This window comes from Prionailurus bengalensis, chromosome B3 (genome assembly GCF_016509475.1).
Source record: "Prionailurus bengalensis isolate Pbe53 chromosome B3, Fcat_Pben_1.1_paternal_pri, whole genome shotgun sequence".
In the NCBI taxonomy this organism is placed as follows: Eukaryota; Metazoa; Chordata; class Mammalia; order Carnivora; family Felidae; genus Prionailurus; species Prionailurus bengalensis.
This window is the reverse complement of record NC_057355.1, coordinates 9351548-9369300: the sequence shown is the minus strand read 5'-3', so window position 1 is coordinate 9369300 and position 17753 is coordinate 9351548. Positions and strand designations below refer to the sequence as shown.

Here is a 17753-nt window from a genome sequence, read left to right as displayed (position 1 = left end):
CAGGCTCCAGGCTCTGAGCAGTCAGCACAGAGCCCGACGTGGGGCTTGAACTCATGGACCATGAGATCATGACCTGAGCCAAAGTCAGACGCTTAACCGGCCAAGCCACACAGGTGACCCGAGAATTTTCAAACTAACAATATTGAAAAGTTAATCATATTTCCTCAAACCTAAGATGTCATTCATTTTAAAAATTCTGAATAAAAATGGGAAACAACTGCTTTGGCATTTAATGATGAATTGTCCATTATATGCATTTTTGCAAAAGTGTCCAGGTCATAAGAATTAATGTAAACAACTTTCAAATAAATTCCTTTTAATTCCTGAGCGTTAATAACAGAAAAAAGCTAAGAAAAGACTATTAATGTTTATATTTTTTTCTGTCTCATTAAGTATTATAGCAACACACATTTCCTAATTCTAGCAATATTATAAGATATAATAGTGATTATTTGACTACAAATAGGTTGTTCTTCAAATTTTTCTATCAACATACAAGAATCCATGCTTATTTAAAAGAAGGAAAAAGGTAAAAGAATTCAACTTAACCTATATATTTTTATCAGCAGTTCTCTTATTTTCTGTTAAATTTTGTTTCCTGTCCATTTCGTACTCAGAAGAAAAAATTATTCCTTTAATGTATGTTTTGAAAATGGCTGCTCATAGAGAAGAAACTCAGTTCTTTATATGACCTCAATCCAGTTAAGAAAGTAGATACAAAATGTATGTAAATGGCAGCAGTACAAATTAGTTCTTGCAATGACCTATTTGGTTAATCTGATTATTTAATATTACCAAATAAAATCCTGTAGTTAAAAAAAAAAAAAACCTAAGATGTCATTGACTATAAGATATACAACTTTTTAAGGACCACTGAGTGAAAAAACACTGCCAGTTATAATGGAAACACTATCATCGGTTAGAAGCACCTTAATTTTGGAAATGCCAATGTGAAAAAATACATTCCTTAGAATTGATAAAGTACAAGATGAGATTGATCCATCACGGGGAATGGTGAGCCCTGAACTGGAGGTGTGTGGTGTGGTGTCTGGAGTATGTCCATGATGGTACCACCTTCTCTTTTAGCATCCCAACCTAACGCCCTTCCTTAGACATAGTTCTCACCAAGGGCTAGCAGAAAAGGAAGATGTGGATTCCGAGGCTTTCCTGAGAGTGGAGAAATTCCTAGGGTTTGGGAACATATCTATGGAGAGGTATTAGAAAAAATTGGCGATTAAAAAATAAAAGAATGCAAGAGTCTAGATTGAAAACTGCTGTGAAGGATGTTCTCTAATGCCTCTCAGCTGTGATTTCTGGGGCTTAGGAAAAGCATCTTTAATTTTTTAAAGGTGGTCAGTGGGAAAACACCTTCAGTTGAAATCAAAATTTACTTTATAGTCAAGTTTCCTGAAATGCATCTATTCTAAAAAGAGGAAAAAAAAAAGGATCCCTGCAAGCTAATTCAATAGCATCATTCTTATTTGGGCTAATGATAGTCATGTAGAATTTCCACCATCAATGACATTAAGATTAGCCCTGTCTCAGTACATGTACTTCTGCTCCTTCTTTGTGAGCAAGACCTGCTGCAGCCACCAGGGGGAGGAGCCCATGAGAGCTGGCCTGTTCCCTCCTGCTCCACAGCACGGCACTCCCATCAGAGCCTGGCTTCTGGACTGGCCTCATGGAATCACTGGCTGAGAGTCAGGGAGACTCCCAAACACCTCCTCCAGTGACCTGAAGAGCCACAGGTGTCCTGGGACCTTTAAATCTTGTCAAGTTTCCTATTAAAAATAAACTCTCCTCACAACTTAGGGGCCTGGGAGGGAACAGAGAAGTTGGGTGCGTGGAAGGGCTGAGCCAAGGTAAAATTGGCTGCAACCCACTCCCCTCAAGCACCCCAGGCTTCAGGTGTTCACTGGCTTTATCTCCAGTAGCTTTTCAGGAACCTTCCTCAAGAAGTTGGTTACTCTGGCAACAGCTAAAGGGCTTTTTCTGGGTGCAAAAAAGTGTAAACTATCATTGCTTCGGGAGTAACAGTGTGGGATTTCATCTTTGGTGGCAGATGGGGAGTCCCACTGGAATCATGGATAGGGCTTTTGTGAGCTCTAAGGGCTTCAGTGAGTTGTCTGACTTCTCCCAGCCCCTGTGCCTTCATTTGTAAAAGGAGGAAGATAATGCTTATCTCAAAGCATTTCCATGAGATAAATGAGATAATCATGTAAAATGATTAACCCAGTACTGAGAACATAGGAAACATTCAGTAAATAAATACTCCGTAATTGTAAATGGTGTTATAATGGCAGAGTAGGCAGCTCGTTGTTCATATAATATGATTTATAAGTCTTGGTAAAAGCCTGCTTTGTCCAGAAATATCTTCTAAATTGACTCCCTGTAAAGACCACAAAAGTAATGTGTTACAAAGGCAAGCATATTGTTTCCCATAGTTAAGGTCACCATTACCTTGAGTTTTAATAATGTCCCTCAAGGGGGAGTTCTCGGGTGGTTATTATAGAATGAGAGTACTGTGTGCAAAGTGGGTCTTTCTTTAAAAAAAAAAAAATTTAATGTTTTATTTTTTGAGACGGGGGGAAGGGCAGAGAAAGAGGGAGACACAGAATCTGAAGCAAGCTCCAGGCTCCAAGCTGTCAGCACAGAGCCCAATGCGGGGCTTGAACTCACAAACCGTGAGACCATGACCTGAGCTGAAGTCAGACGCTTAACCAACTGAGCCACCCAGGCACACCCAAAATGGGTCTTTCAGTGTGGGGTCCTGGTTGGGATCAGGCAATGTTTGTGATGTAATAGCTCAGAGTTGGGGGACATAGCACAGAGAGGGTTTGGAAGCAAACTTTGAAGAGTAAATGGACATTTGGTATGTACAGTTCAGTGGTCTTCAGCCCTGAGAAGGGGCCACTATCCTGAAAAGGACTAGCTGAATTGTCAATAGTTCATATGAATGGATTTTCATGAAATTCCTAAAACAGAGGATAAAGCTATTTAATCACCCTGGGCAAGAAGTTCTTGGGATGGTAATGTCATAGTACGCTGTGTGGCTGAAGATAATTTCTGTTCTCAAGAATGATGGGAGCCTGGAATCCTTGTATTTATTCTTACTCCCATGTGCCTTATCAAAAGCAGGGATGGGCTGTTAGCCAGTTAAGCATTATCAGTCAAGAGGATCTTAGAACATTAGCCAGTCCTCTATAAAAAGCTTTGGTGTAACGGGACCCATCTGAGGTAAATTTTGCCAGAGAGGGCAACAATAAAGGTCTGCATTATGGACTTTTCTGTAAGGACACCTGGGATAAATTGGGGTGTGACCCTCAGTGTGTCTCTATCAGGATGTCTAAGGATAGATGGGCAGCAACGTAAAACTGGTGGATATTTTGGGGTGAGAAGTCAACTATGTTACACGGAGACTGAAGACACTTGACTATACATTTTACTTATTTAGAAACTTTTCCTTGGGGAATTATCACCGGTAAAAGGTATGTGAAGTTTGATGTCATCCTTATGGGGAAGGGAATTCTCATTTATCGAGCACAAGCTTCGTGCCGGGTGCTATGCTAAGCATTTATTCCCTCTAATGAGCTTGTAGGGCTGATGTTGTAATTAATCTTTTTTTATCTTGCGTTACTCTTTGCGGATGATGGAAATATAGTTGAGAGTGACTAAGCAACTGAACTGAGGTTTCAGAGCTGGTAACTGGTAGAGCCAACATTCAAATCAACAGCTATGTGACCCTGGAGCTCCTGTTCTTGAATGAAGCTGTCGAAAAGAATATGTTCATATCCCGAGCATTTGGCACTTTGTTGTCCATAGTAATAGAGGGGAAGTTGGAGCCATAAGTAGATTTTGCTTATCATGTTGATAATGACAGTCATAATGGGTAACGGGTATTGGGTGCTTAGTATGCGTCAGGCATGGAGCTATCAACTTTGTGTGTATTATCTCATGTAATTTTCTCAACAACTCCCCAGGAAGGGATATTATTAGTTTTGTCATTCAGCTAAAGACTTAGTGATACAACAGTGAACTGACAGGTTCAAGTCCACACAGCTGGAGAGTGGTGGAGTTCCTGGCCAGGTACAAGGAGTCCCAAAAGAAAGTGGGCACCTGGAAGCTCTGCCTGCAAAGCAGGCCCATCGAGGACATGAAGGGTGGGTGACTAAGGGATGGCGGAGTTTAGAGGTCTGCAATAATGAGTCCGTCTCATCTGAGAGCGCGGCTATTGTGTTGTTTGGTTTGTTGCTCTGCCGCAGGTTCCCACGCGGCCTCTGCTTTAAGTCATCACTTGACCCTAAAAGGGCTGATGAAATTCCCAGATATGGGAAGTGAAGAGCAGAGATGAAAATTTTCTTTGGTTTTGCCAAGGAACAGTGGCAGAGGCGTGGACTGCTTGCAGGTATAATAATCTGGGTCACAGAGCATTTCTCCACCAGCCTGGCATGGGGCTGACTGTTCCCCATGAGACAGTCAATCTTTGAGTCTTGAAGGCATCTAGACTTTCCTCTTTATAAGGATAAACATCTCTATAGAGATGATCAGGGTTTCAAATGACTTCAGGGAGTAGGCAGGTAATTCACTTTTGAAGGGGATGGGGTAAGAGTAAAAAAGGGAGTTGGTTGCTATAGTAACCTAGGGGCCATTCACCCTGCCCACAGGCATTTACAACATGACATGACCAATAGTCTAAGGACCTCCTGTCAAAAAGGTAATATATTTTACTGCTCCTGATTAGTAAAATGCATTGTAGAGTATGTGGGGAATAAGAACTACAGAAAAGCCTAAATTGAATCTAAAAAGTCTAAAGCAAATAGAATCCTCAGTCTTTTCCTCCTCTGTAAGTACTAGTGATATCTTGGCACATTCCCTTCCAGTTATTTATTTTTTGTCTTTTTACCTGAGTGTAAAAATCTGTATCGATGGGGTCTGAGCCAAAAGAAGAAAAAAAACATCTGAACCTCAATGAAGAAATACATGGGGTAAAAATAAGAATATTGCTAGGTAACATTTCAGACATAATTAGCTACACAGATCATTCTGGAGGATAATATAATCTGGAGAGGCAGAAGTAGTAGAATATAAGAGGGTGAATTAGAGGGAAGGTCAAGGTTGAGTTCATGGATTTGCCAAAAGAAAACTGGCCAGAGAAGACATTCAACAGGATGGAGACAGGGCACTGAGAGTGCCTTTGAGATGGGGTGGGAGTGAGGAGTGAGATATTAAACTCAAATCTCCTCTCTGTCCAACCTACCCCCATCCTCCTAGAAGTTTAAGATAAACCAATCTACTTGAGAAATCTTAAAAAAATGAAGGAGCAGGAATTTTTTTCCCAAGGAAATCTTAGTAGAAAGTCCTTTATATAAACAGACTTAACTGCAGCTGATCTGTTTTGAAGAGGGTCAGGGGACCTGGAGCCCTCTCCTGCCCTGAACCCTGCATTCACCCAAAACATTTTCTCATGGCTATTTGGCCCCTAGAGAAGCACTGTTTCCCTCTCAGATCTTCTAGAACTCCTGCATATCACTGATCTCGGTGACCCTCATTTCAGTCTTAGCTCTTCTCCACATTTGCTCTTCCTCAGTTTGCTGAGGGTTTTTGAGGCATATTGACTTTTGCAAAACTCTGCAAGCCATTCTTAGAGAAAGATTGACTGAGGTGGGGTCAGCGGGGAAGGAGGTGTAGCCATTTTCGATGTTAGTAAACATGGCAGCTTGTTGAGGATTAACGGGAAATCATGAATAAAATCATTAGGATTTGATAAGGGATTTTTCTCTGAGACAATTAAAGATTTTTTCCCCATTATCCCTGCCCCCTACCCCTCCAAAGAGTAGGGGATGAAGGTCATTAAGATAACACATTATTAGTCTCATACCCTTAAAATAGATAAAAGACAAAAGACCTTAACCTCTCTGTGCCCACGGGGCCTCTGTCCACTGTGTTTGCTATTCTGGCATCTTTCCAGCGGGTGATACTTTAATACCTCCTACTTAATCCTCGATTTTCTTTTAAACGTCAGATATTGGATAGGCTGGAACCTCATTCAGGCAGTAAAGAACTCTGGTGCTTTGTGGCTGCAACCAGCCAAGGAGAGAAATACGGTTGATGCAAAAGAATAATTCATTAAAGGGGGTAATGACAGCGATTTAAACCTTCTGCAAACACATCACCTGGCAAACAAAGCTCATCACCCTCAGTTCAGGGTCATGGCTGAAAGAAATGTTGTAAAAGTGAAAAAAACAAAAAAATTAAACAAACAAACAAACAAACAAACAACAATGATCCCAACTGTACAAATGGGTCAAAAATCTCAGTGGGGCTCAGTGAAGCCTGACAACTTAGAATTTGACAAACTCACAGAAAACAACAACAACAACAAAAGAATTTCTTTAATATTATGAGAAAACCCCTCTGGAATAAACCCCTGAGTTTTTGTGTTATTTTTTCACTTATGTGTACTTACATGGTCTTAGGGAAAAAAATCTGACTTTGAGCTGAAATTTGCTTCTCCAATTATGGCTCAGGGGATCTGTCTCACACACCTTCGGCCAGAAGCCTATATTGTCTCATAAGCCAGGGTGAACAGTGGGGGTAATGGAGAAATGTGGTAATGAGAGCAGGGCTGCAAGATTTGGGCATTTGTGCTGAGAGTCAGCCGGTGATAGCCTCCCAATGCACCTTGTCCACACAAGCAGAGATGACCAGACATCTGTGGGGTATATGTGGGCTGGGACACATTTGTCCACCAAGCCAGTAGCCCGAGGAGGTTCAGCTGGAAAGGGGCATATGTTAAGTGTTGAGACAGGATTCTTGAACTCCTTTTCCTCTGTATTTCTTCAAGGAGAATTTAAAGTATCTCTTGGGAAAATTAGGACTTTGTGCACTTACCCTCTAGGGTGTGTCTCATGGGAGGCCTCCACCAGGATCATTCAGTCAACAAAGAGAAATTGTGTAGACGTGAAGGGAACCAGAAAAGCACTCTATTATGTTCCCCATCAGACGTAAGAAAACCCCATACCACATCCTGCGGAGTGGGCTTCCCACCCCTGTCTTAACATTGTTAGTGCCCGGATGTCCATTTCCACATAGAGTCCATTCTCTTGTTGAATAGTCTTGACTATGAGGAATTCCTTTCTTGGACTGAGCCAGACCTTGATTATCCATAAGCTGGCTTCTGTGCTCTTTAGGAAAAACACAATATAGCTGTTACACATGATAGCCTTTCAGATATCATGTCTCATTCAGGGTCTTCTTCCAAGACTAAATCTTATAATGTGCTCAACCCAATGACAATACCCTAAGTCCACTGAGATTTAGGAAAAGAAGAATGGAAATCTGGTGGAAAGGTCTCTGTCTCTCCCTCATTCATCCCACCCCCCCCTAACTATTACAGTTTTTTTCTGAACTTTTTAAGAATAAGTTACAGACATTCACATATTCCTATTGTGAATTTCCTAAGCACAGGATTTTCTTTTACATAGCCACAGTTTACCAAAATCTAATGTACATCGATACAATACTTCTAATTTATAGACCTTATTCAAATTTTACCAAATGCGTCTCTAATGCCTTTTGTAGCAAAAGAAAAAAAAAATGATTTCTAGCCTAGGATCTAAATTATAATTCTACATTGTACTTACATATTATATAAATACTTTAGCCAAATTCCTTCCTTCCTTCCTTCCTTTCTTCCTTCCTTCCTTCCTCCCTTCCTGTTTCTCTCTTTCTCTCTTTATTTCTCTTTTCTTTGTCTTTTCCCTTCTTTTTTTTTTCCTTTCATGACCTTGACATTTTTGAAGAGTATAGATCAGATCACTAGTAGCATGCCCCTCATTTTGGGTTTGCTGGTTTTCCTCATGGTTAAATTCAGACTATACATTTTGGGCAGAAACACCATAGAAATGATGCTGTGTTTTTCTCAGCACAACACACATGGTGATGTCCATGTTGATCACTCGATGAAGGTGACATCTGCCAGTTTTCTCCAGTGGAAAGTTATTATTAGTCCCTTTATAATAAGAATCTTGCGGGAGGTACATTGGGGCATCCTCAGGCAGGTGCAGCCAGGAGAATCTGTCATTGACATCACCTTTCCCATTGGTTTCAGAGTCTAACAGCCGCAGGGCTGTGAACAGAGGCTACGTCACCAGCTTGCTCAGGCTGCATCAGGACTGGCACGGCCATGACACAGCCAATACCTATGTGCTGATCCGCCGGACGCTTCTGCTCTGCCTCAAGCACATTGCCAACCTCCGGTCTGGCAGGGAGGCCTTCCTGGCAGCTCAGGGCATGGAGATCCTCTTCAGCACCACACAGGTAATTAACCCTGGTAACACCTCTGCAGTTGGATGATATCTGGATGGTTCCTGCTGAACAGAGCTGTGAGAACCTCAGTACGTTTCTTACTGGCTGCTATGGGCAGAGGTTCTGGATTCAAAACCTCATGCATTTGTTCACTCTTGTGCTGATCGATTCATTCATTCAATACATGTTTATTGGCAGGGCGCCTGGGTGGCCCAGTTGGTTAAGTGACTGACTTCAGCTTAGGTCACGATCTCATGGTTCATGGGTTCAAGCCCTGCTTTGGGCTCTGTGCTGATGGCTCAGAGCCTGGAGCCTGCTTCAGATTCTGTGTCTCCCTCTCTCTGCCCCTCCCCAGCTCATGCTCTGCCTCTCTCTCTCAAAAATAAATAAACATTAAAAAATTAAAAATAAATTAAAATAAATTAAAAAAATACATGTTTATTGGCTACACACTGTGTGGTGCAGTGGTTCACAGTATTCACTACAAAGCTAGTACCTGGGTTCAGGTCCCAGCCCAGGCACTTACAGCTGTGAAACCTTGGAGGAGTCACCCAAACTTTCTGGGTCTCAAGTTTCTTCTTTTCCAAAAAGATGGAAATAACAAAATCTAGGTTATTGCACAGCCTAAGTATATTAATGTGGAAATGTCTTCCGTTTAATGGAGTGCTTGCCATGACTTGGCTGCTCTATGAGTGTGAGCAGTGATTGGAATAATTAGAGTAGTGGAATCTGGACATGAATATGACAGGCAAGACCCCTGATCTTGTGGAGTAAACATTCTAGCGGGAGAGTCAGATACTAAGGAAGCAAAGAATTCAACGAGGAAGAGATTTTCATATTGCTCTGTGACATCATTAAAGTCAGGCTGTCCGCAGTGACGCCCATAGGTGGAGGGAGAAAGTGTTCTGTGAGAGAGGTCAAGTTCTTTGAGCAGGTGACACCTAAGCTGAGATCTGAATTACTGAAAAAGGCTATCAGGCCAAGTTCAAGAGGAAAAGCATCCTGGGCCAGAGTGAGCACCTGCAAGGGCCGTTACTTGTCCGCACCCCAGTGGAATATGTGGTTTAAGGTTTCCGGGATTTCAACCCTAACAACAGATTCCTTAATTGCACTTGATTAGGACTAATTTAAACACCATAGTATGAGCTATGTACACCCTCTCTATCGAGGATGTGGACGCCTTCCAAATAGCTATCGTCTGCTCACTCCCCTTCACCTGGGGCCACGGCAGCCGTGCTCCACAGGCACCATGCTCCCTGCTGTCTTCACGTTAACTTGTCTCTACAGCCCTTTCCTCGGTCTCATTGCTCCCCTCTGGACACCCTTCACTTTTTCTCTACCTGTGTACATGAGGCAATGAGGCAGTCGACGACAGTACTGTTTTCCAAAAACGGCATCTGTAGACTTTTCCTATTAAAAACAAATAATAGCGTCTCCCCCCACATCCGACTCTGAACAATCACATAATGTTGGGCTGCAAACCAATATGTAATTTTCTGTCAGCTATCACCTGTGGGTTCTTGCCATCATTCCAGATTTCAGAGCCTCTCAGTCATGAAATAGCTGCATCGAACATTCCGTTTCTCTGGATGAAACAGTGCTTTGAATTTTTCTAAGCTTCGCCATACTTTGTAAGCTTGTGTCCCCCAAATCTCTAGTGAAACACTCCCCCTCCACTGCTGATGCCCAGAAGCTCTCTCACACCAGCAATTCGTGTGCTCCAGCCGGTTCCTCTGCCCTCTGCCTTATTGGCTGCTTCTCTGCTCTGTGTTAAGAAGAATTAAAAGGGCAAAAAAGGAAGAAAACAGTGATCCCTGAATTACATGTCTGTTAGAGGAAGAGGGTGGAGATAGTAGAAAGGGAAGCACAAGCATTAAAGAAGGTCTGTGAGGCTAGAAGCAGGATGTATATAAAATTTATACATCTATCCATCTATCTTCTATCTATCTATCTATCTATCTATCTATCTATCTATCTATCAATCATCTATGTATCTATTTCCTATCTATCTATCTATCTATCTATCATCTATCTATGTATCTATATATCTATTTCCTATTTATCTATCATCTATGTATGTATCTATGTATCTATTTCCTATCTATCTATCTATCTATCTATCATCTATCTATGTATCTATATATCTATTTCCTATTTATCTATCATCTATGTATGTATCTATGTATCTATTTCCTATCTATCTATCTATCTATCTATCTATCTATCATCTATCTATGTATCTATATATCTATTTCCTATTTATCTATCATCTATGTATGTATCTATGTATCTATTTCCTATCTATCTATCTATCTATCTATCTATCATCTATCTATGTATCTATATATCTATTTCCTATTTATCTATCATCTATGTATGTATCTATGTATCTATTTCCTATCTATCTATCTATCTATCTATGTCATGTTTGGTGTTTCTCTGGTGTGATAGACTAATGCCTGTGTTCCCTCAAATCCATATGCTGAAACCCTACTCCCCAGAGTAATGGTTTGGGAAGGCAGGGCCTTTGGGAGGGGATGAGGTGATGAGGGTGCAGTCCCTATGAGCAGAATGAGCACCCTTATAAGAGGAGCCTCAGAGAGTTCCCTGGTCCCTGCTCCATGTAAGGACACAGTGAGAATATGGCCATCTGTGAACCAGGAAGCAGGTTCTCACCAGAGAGGGAACCTGATGGTGCCTTCAACCTGGACTTCCAGCCCCCAGAACTGTGAGAAAGAAATGTGTTTGTTCATCAGCCACTCGGTCTGTGGTGTCCTGCTGGATCCGCCTGAGCAGACTGAGACAGCTGCCCTCTGCCCTGTGGGCCTCTCTCCTTGGCTGATCTTCATCTGTAATGTGAGTCCCTGTAAATCATGAGTGCAACTACAACAGCTTTTAATGAGCTTTTAGAGTCTTTCTGGGGAATTGTCACACCCAAGAGTGGCGCGGAGACCTCCCTGTAGGAGTCTCCTGGGGGCTGCCATAACAAAGCACCACAAACTGAGCAGCTCAAATAGCAGAGATTGACTTTCTCCCAGCCCTGGAGGCCAGAAGTCCCAATTCAAGATGGCACCAGGGTGGTTCCTTCTGGGGCCATGAGGGGGAACCTGCCCCAGGTGCTCTCCTAGATTCTGCTGGTCACAGCAGTCCTGGTGACCCTTGGCTTGTAGAAGCGTCACCTCATCTCTGCCTCTGTCTTCACAAGACATTCTCCCTATGTGCTTGTCTGTGTCCAAATGTCCCTTTTTATAAGGACACCAGCCATATAGGACTAGGCCCACCATAATAACCTCATTTTAGTTTTTTTCCTTTCATCTTTTTTACAAGTATTTATTTGAATTCCAGTTGGTTAACAGAGTGTAATATTAGTTTCAGGTGTACAATATAGTGATTCAACACCTCCGTACATCACCCGGTGCTCATCACAAGTGCACTCCTTAATCCCCATCACCTGTTTCCCCCATACCTCTACCCACCTCCCCTCAGGTACCAGCCGTGTGTTCTCTGTAAAAAGTCTGTTTCTGCAAGGAGGGTTTTAAAGTAGTCTCTCAGCAGGTCAGTGAAAACCTCAACTGTTCAGGAAACAAATTCACACCAACCCCCCAGCCTCCATTTTTTGCTGGCAATGGATGCAGGATGTGAGCAGAGGCTGAACTTGCACTGTATTCGAGGCTGCCCTAGCCTGTGGAGCCTCCAGCACCTGGGCTGGGTGTTGTGAACATAGACGCCATCATAGCTGTGCTGGTTTGAGCTGCCTGTCAGTCTTCTCCCCCAATCTGCCAGAGAAGGTATTGGAGTCACCGGATTGCCAACGAGGGAACCTTGGATCTAGTGTATCATTTCAGTGGTTATTTGCAAATTATAATGATGATGATGATGATGATGATGATGATGCTGGTATGCCAATAATTGTGAAAGACAAGAGAGATATGAAGGAGGAGGAAGGGAGGGAGGGAGAGGGGGAGGAGGAAGGGGAGGATAAGAGGAGGGAAGAACTTTCTAGACCATGAAAAGAAATTCAGATTTTATTTCCATCAGGTTTGAAGCAGGGGCGTGACCTGATATAATTTATGCTTTTTTTTTTTTAATTTTAATTATAAAATTTGTACAACATCAAGTTGACCATGCTGGGCATTTTCAAGTGTATAGTTCAGTACTGTTAAGTGCATCCACACTGTTGTATAACCCATCTCTAGAACTCTTTTCATCTTGCAAAACTGAAACTCTATACCCATTAAACTGATTTATGATCTTAAAGGACCATTCTGGCTGCTATTTGGACAGGAGAGTATCTGAGGGCACAGGAGGAAGGAGGGAGTGGTGGGAGGGCAAGGCGGGGGTTAGACCATGGGAGCTCGGGCAGAGATGCTGATGGCTTTGGCTGGTAAAAGGAGAGCTGGAAATTAGACCTGGGACTCCTGGACTTTTCCACTAAAGTGTCTCATTTTCTTATGGTGAAGGTTATCACTAGGGCTCTGCACTGGGATCTTCTTTCAGATTCTTATGAGATTTTAAGAGTGTAATGATGCCTGCTAACATCCTGCTAGCCAGCACTTACTGAGTGCTTAGTATTGGGCAGGCACTTTGCTTATTTTAACTCAAATTCACACACGTCCTTATGAGAGAGGCTCTGTTATGATCTCTGCTGTATAGACGAAGCTGCAGCTCACAGAGGCGTAGTAGCTTGCCCCGGTGATGCAGTTAGTGATCATCAGCTCAAGATCTGAATTTTTGGGGTGCTTTTGCTCCAGGGTCTGAGCTGTATGCTGTACAGTAGCCCCCCCCCCTTATCCTGGGGGGTACATTCCAAGACCCCCAGCAGATGCCCAAAACCACAGGTAGCACTGACCATGCATTCGCTGTTTTTTCCTGAATGTTCGTGCCTATGATGAAGTTTAATTTATAAATTAGGCACATCAAGAGATTAACGACAATGATTGAATAGATCACTTATGGCAATATACTGTTATAACAATTATGTGAATGTGGTCTCTCTCTCAAAATATCTTACTCTTCTTGTGATGACGTGAGGTGATACAATGCCCACATGAGGAGATGAAGGGAGGCAGTGGGATGTAGCGTTAGGCTATCGGCCTTCTGGTGATACCTCGGAGGAGCGTCATCTGCTTCCAGGCTATGGTTGACTGTGGGTAAATGAGATCTGGGAAAAGCAAAACCGTGGATGAGGAGGAGCTCTGTCTCTTGCCTGTGTGTCACAGAAGCAGTGTATGTATGTATGTATGTATGTATGTATGTATGTATGTATGTATGTATTTAATATAATTTATTGTCAAATTGGCTAACATGCAGTGTTTACAGTGTGCTCTTGGTATTAGGGGTAGATTCCTGTGGTTCCTTGCTTACACACAACACCCAGTGCTTGTCTCAACAAGTGCCCTCCTCAATGCCCAACACCCACTTTCTCCTCTCCTCTACCCCCTGCATCAACCACCCCTCAGTTTGTTCTCTGTATTTAAGAGTCTCTTATGGTTTGCCCCCCTCCCTCTCTGTTTGTAACTATTTTTTCCCCTTCCCTTCCCCCATGGTCTTCTGTAAAGTTCCTCAAGTTCCACATATGAGTGAAAACATATGGTATCTGTCTTTCTCTGACTGACTTATTTCACTTAGCCTAATACCCTCCAGTTCCATCCATGTTGTTTCAAATGGCAGGATTTCATTCTTTCTCATTGCCAAGTAGTATTCCATTGTGTATATTAACCACATCTTCTTTATCCATTCATCAGCTGATGGCCATTTAGGCTCTTTCCATAATTTGGCTATTGTTGAAATGGCTGCTATAAACATTGGGGTACATGTGCCCCTATGAATCAGCACTCCTGTATCCTTTGGATAAATTCCTAGTAGTGCTATTGCTGAGGTCATAGGGTAGTTCTATTTTTAATTTTTTTGTGGAACCTCCACACTGTTTTCCAGAGTGGCTACACCAGTTTGCATTCCCACCAACAGTGCAAGAAAGTTCCCATTTCTCCACATCCTCGCCAGCATCTGTTGTTTCCTGAGTTGTTAATTTTAGCCAGAAGCAGTGTATTTATTATTCCAATGCTAATTCAGAGATGTTAACTGTGAATCGAATATGTAAGGCACTGTCATATTTCATCATCTTTTCCAGGTAGCAGGTGTATTATTGGAAGTGATGGGAAAAGTGAGCCAAAAATGTTCACCTTTGCCCCAATTCTGAGCCATTTATTTCCAGGGATCCTATTTCTTGGGCTCTTGTCACCTCTGATACACAGCATAAGTGCCCTGCAGCTGCAGGAGCCTGAGGGAGTGCCTCCTTACATTTTGCATCCTGGGTGCCTCCCTCACTTTACCTTAGTCCTGGCCCTGCCACAGTACCCTTCCCTTAACACTAGGGAAACGTTGGCAGATGGATCTAGGCATTTCTGTTACTTTGGAACCACGGATTATTTTAAAATTCATAAACATTTTCCTGAACACTGTGTCTACTAAAGCACTTACCATCCACCTAATTTAGGTAGTGATTCACTATAACCCCAATGCCTTGGTTTCTGTTGATTTTAATCTCCTCTATCCCCCAAATTCATGGCCCGACCTGTTAGGACAGATGAACCTGCCTCCATCCTTTTTCTCACTTTTCACCTGCACCATCCTATGCAAAGTAAAACATGTTTTCACATGCATCAATAACAATACCAACGACAATCACAGACACAACCACTTTCCAAAATGCTGGTGGTTTTGACTGAGTTCCTTGGCTTGTCCTTTGCTCTGTACCTACTGAAAACAGCTCAGAACATCATCCATGATGGGTCATCTACCTCCCCTCTCTTCCTCTTCCATGCTCAGTTCTCTCTTTTTCTGATACTAATACTTTTCACCAAGCCCTTTGGCCAGTACCAGGGATGAAATCGCCTCAAGTATTTTATTTCCCATGGAGAGTGTTTTCAGGACAACTGATGGGTGTCATTTGAGCATGTGGAAGGGGAAATAGCATTCTTGATCATGTTACAACATTCCTGTTTTGAAAGTTGGCTTACATTTTTATATTAGGGAATCATTGGGACAGTTTGAACTCATGGCATAAAAACATATATATATGGAGCTACCTGTAATGTGGGCCTGGGGATACCACCGCATGTCATCATCACAGACAGTCACCCTGCCCTGTGGCAGGTGCTCAGCATCCTCCATGGCTACTGCTATGACTTATTGGCTCTAGACCTTACTTGGAACCCCTTAGGAATATCCAATTGGAGGCTCACACTTGTCAACTTTCCGTACTAAGTCAGTAGACAAAGCATTTACCAAGAGCCTCAAGAAAATGGCATGTTTTTGCCAAAGAGTTCCCGAACTACTCCCAACACTCTCTCTCAATTTAGTAAACTTGTTTTTGCATTTTTCAAAGTGTCTGAAAAGAAGGGTCTTGTCATGTTCCATCAGCATCAAAATGTTCCATCTGCAAACCCAATTTTCCTTTGCTTTGGGTAGGTACCAAGAGATCAACACTGTGGGCTCTGAGAACAGGCATGTTATTTAATTTAGGTACTTGGGATTCACTTAGCCTTTTTTTTTCTGATTTCATATTTTAGCTTTTCCTTTATAGTTTTCTATTCAGATAAAGACTGAAGGAGAAAAGTAAGACTTCCATCAATTTGGCTACTCATTCTCTAATTTAGCCAATAATTCACAATGACACTCAGATGGTTGAGAAGATGCTCATCTCCTCTCCCCCTGGCTACCCTGGACAATGCTTCCCTTAGACACAGCATCCCTTGAAAGACTTTTTAAGTCTATTTTCAGACTAAATTCCTTCCAGTAACATATGAGCTGTGAAAAAGAAATAAAAATGCAGATTATACCCTAGACCAAAGCCGATTCTACTTAGACAAAATGCTACATTTGACTGTTCAAGTCAGGCATTCTACAGTAAGGATGTTTACTGTCCATCGGGGCCATGTGTCATTCACTGCCCAAAATACTGACATGATAAGGGAACCCTGTATAAGGTGTCGGCGTCTGATACAGTCTCCTCTTCGTTCAGAACTGCCTGGATGACAGAAGTTTGGAACCCATCGTCTCCGTTGTAGTTCAGATCCTGAGACAGTGCTACCCAAAGAGCCCACTTCCCTTGGTCACAGCCACCAGTGCCTACGCCTTCCCAGTCCCTGGGAGCATCCCTTCCGAACCTCCGTGTGTTCTAACTGAAGGTAATGTCAGTGGGTAATGATGAGCTTTCTGACGTGTTTGGCGTGTTGGAAATATTTCAGAGGGATGTGGATGAAAGTAGAATCAGTTCTTTTAGAGCCCAACTGTAAATGTCCATAATCTAATTAAAGAAATGTATAAAAAAGCAAGCTTTTCATATACAGAATGAACAAATACTAAAGTAACTTATTTTGTTCCTGATTATTAACTGTTGCCACTTTGCCTGGTGGCTATTGAGTGCCTATACAGTCATTTCAGCTAATTTAAAAAAAAAACATACATATTCACAATTCCACAATTGAGTCTCTTGACTGTACTGACTGGTTCTGGAATGCATTTGCCTTAAGGATGAACTTGGAATAAAACTTGTGCTATTTACAAAATAGCTAGTCCAGGGGCGCCTGGGTGGCGCAGTCGGTTAAGCGTCCAACTTCAGCCAGGTCACGATCTCGCAGTCCGTGAGTTCGAGCCCCGCGTCAGGCTCTGGGCTGATGGCTCAGAGCCTGGAGCCTGTTTCCGATTCTGTGTCTCCCTCTCTCTCTGCCCCTCCCCCGTTCATGCTCTGTCTCTGTCCCAAAAATAAATAAACGTTGAAAAAAAAAATTTTTTTAAATAAAAAAAAAATAAAAAAAACAAAATAGCTAGTCCATTAAATGTCTGAATGTGTGATTATTCAATCTCCGTGAAGATTCCACTGCCACCGCCCTCCTTTCATGGAACAGATTTTCCATTGGCATCATCTTGCTACAATAGCACTGGATGCTTTCTGTGGCCTTTTGTTGTAAATAAGTACCTTCTTATCAAAATTAGGGAGTCAGTGAAGGTGCTCAGTTATAGCAAATTTTGCCTATATGTGATCTGTAAATGTTGGCAATGCTGTTTGCATAACTTCGTGTAAACTGTGGGGGGGGGGGGGGACACCAGAATGGTATTTGGATGTCATTTTATTCTGCAGTCATTTTGCATTCAATGTGGGGCGATTTAGACTTCATGCTATAGTGCTCCATGTGTCTGTGTGTATACGAGTTGCATGTACTAATAAGTATTAGAGTGTGTTGGGATATTGTGCTCTTCATAATGAGCCCCTTGTTTATGACAAAGGGAGTACTAGCCACTGTGTGGTGGGAATCCAAATCCAAGGCATAAGGGAAGCCTCATCTGTTTGATCTCTTTTTCTCCACCCAGAGGATTTTGAAGATGACGCTGATGAAGTGGATAAAGATTCAGATTCTGAAGAGGTGAAAGACCAAGTAGGTGCA

The 17753-nt window shown here is 42.3% G+C and overlaps 1 protein-coding gene across 1 annotated transcript in view; it reads left to right on the top strand.

Moving 5' to 3' along the window:
- AGBL1 (AGBL carboxypeptidase 1) overlaps nt 1-17753 on the top strand; it is a 765585-nt gene that overhangs the window by 142314 nt on the left and 605518 nt on the right. The window contains exons 7-9 of the mRNA XM_043554727.1: nt 8111-8319; nt 16331-16496; nt 17680-17744. Coding sequence (XP_043410662.1) covers nt 8111-8319; nt 16331-16496; nt 17680-17744 — 440 coding nt within the window. The remainder of the gene's footprint in view (nt 1-8110; nt 8320-16330; nt 16497-17679; nt 17745-17753) is intronic.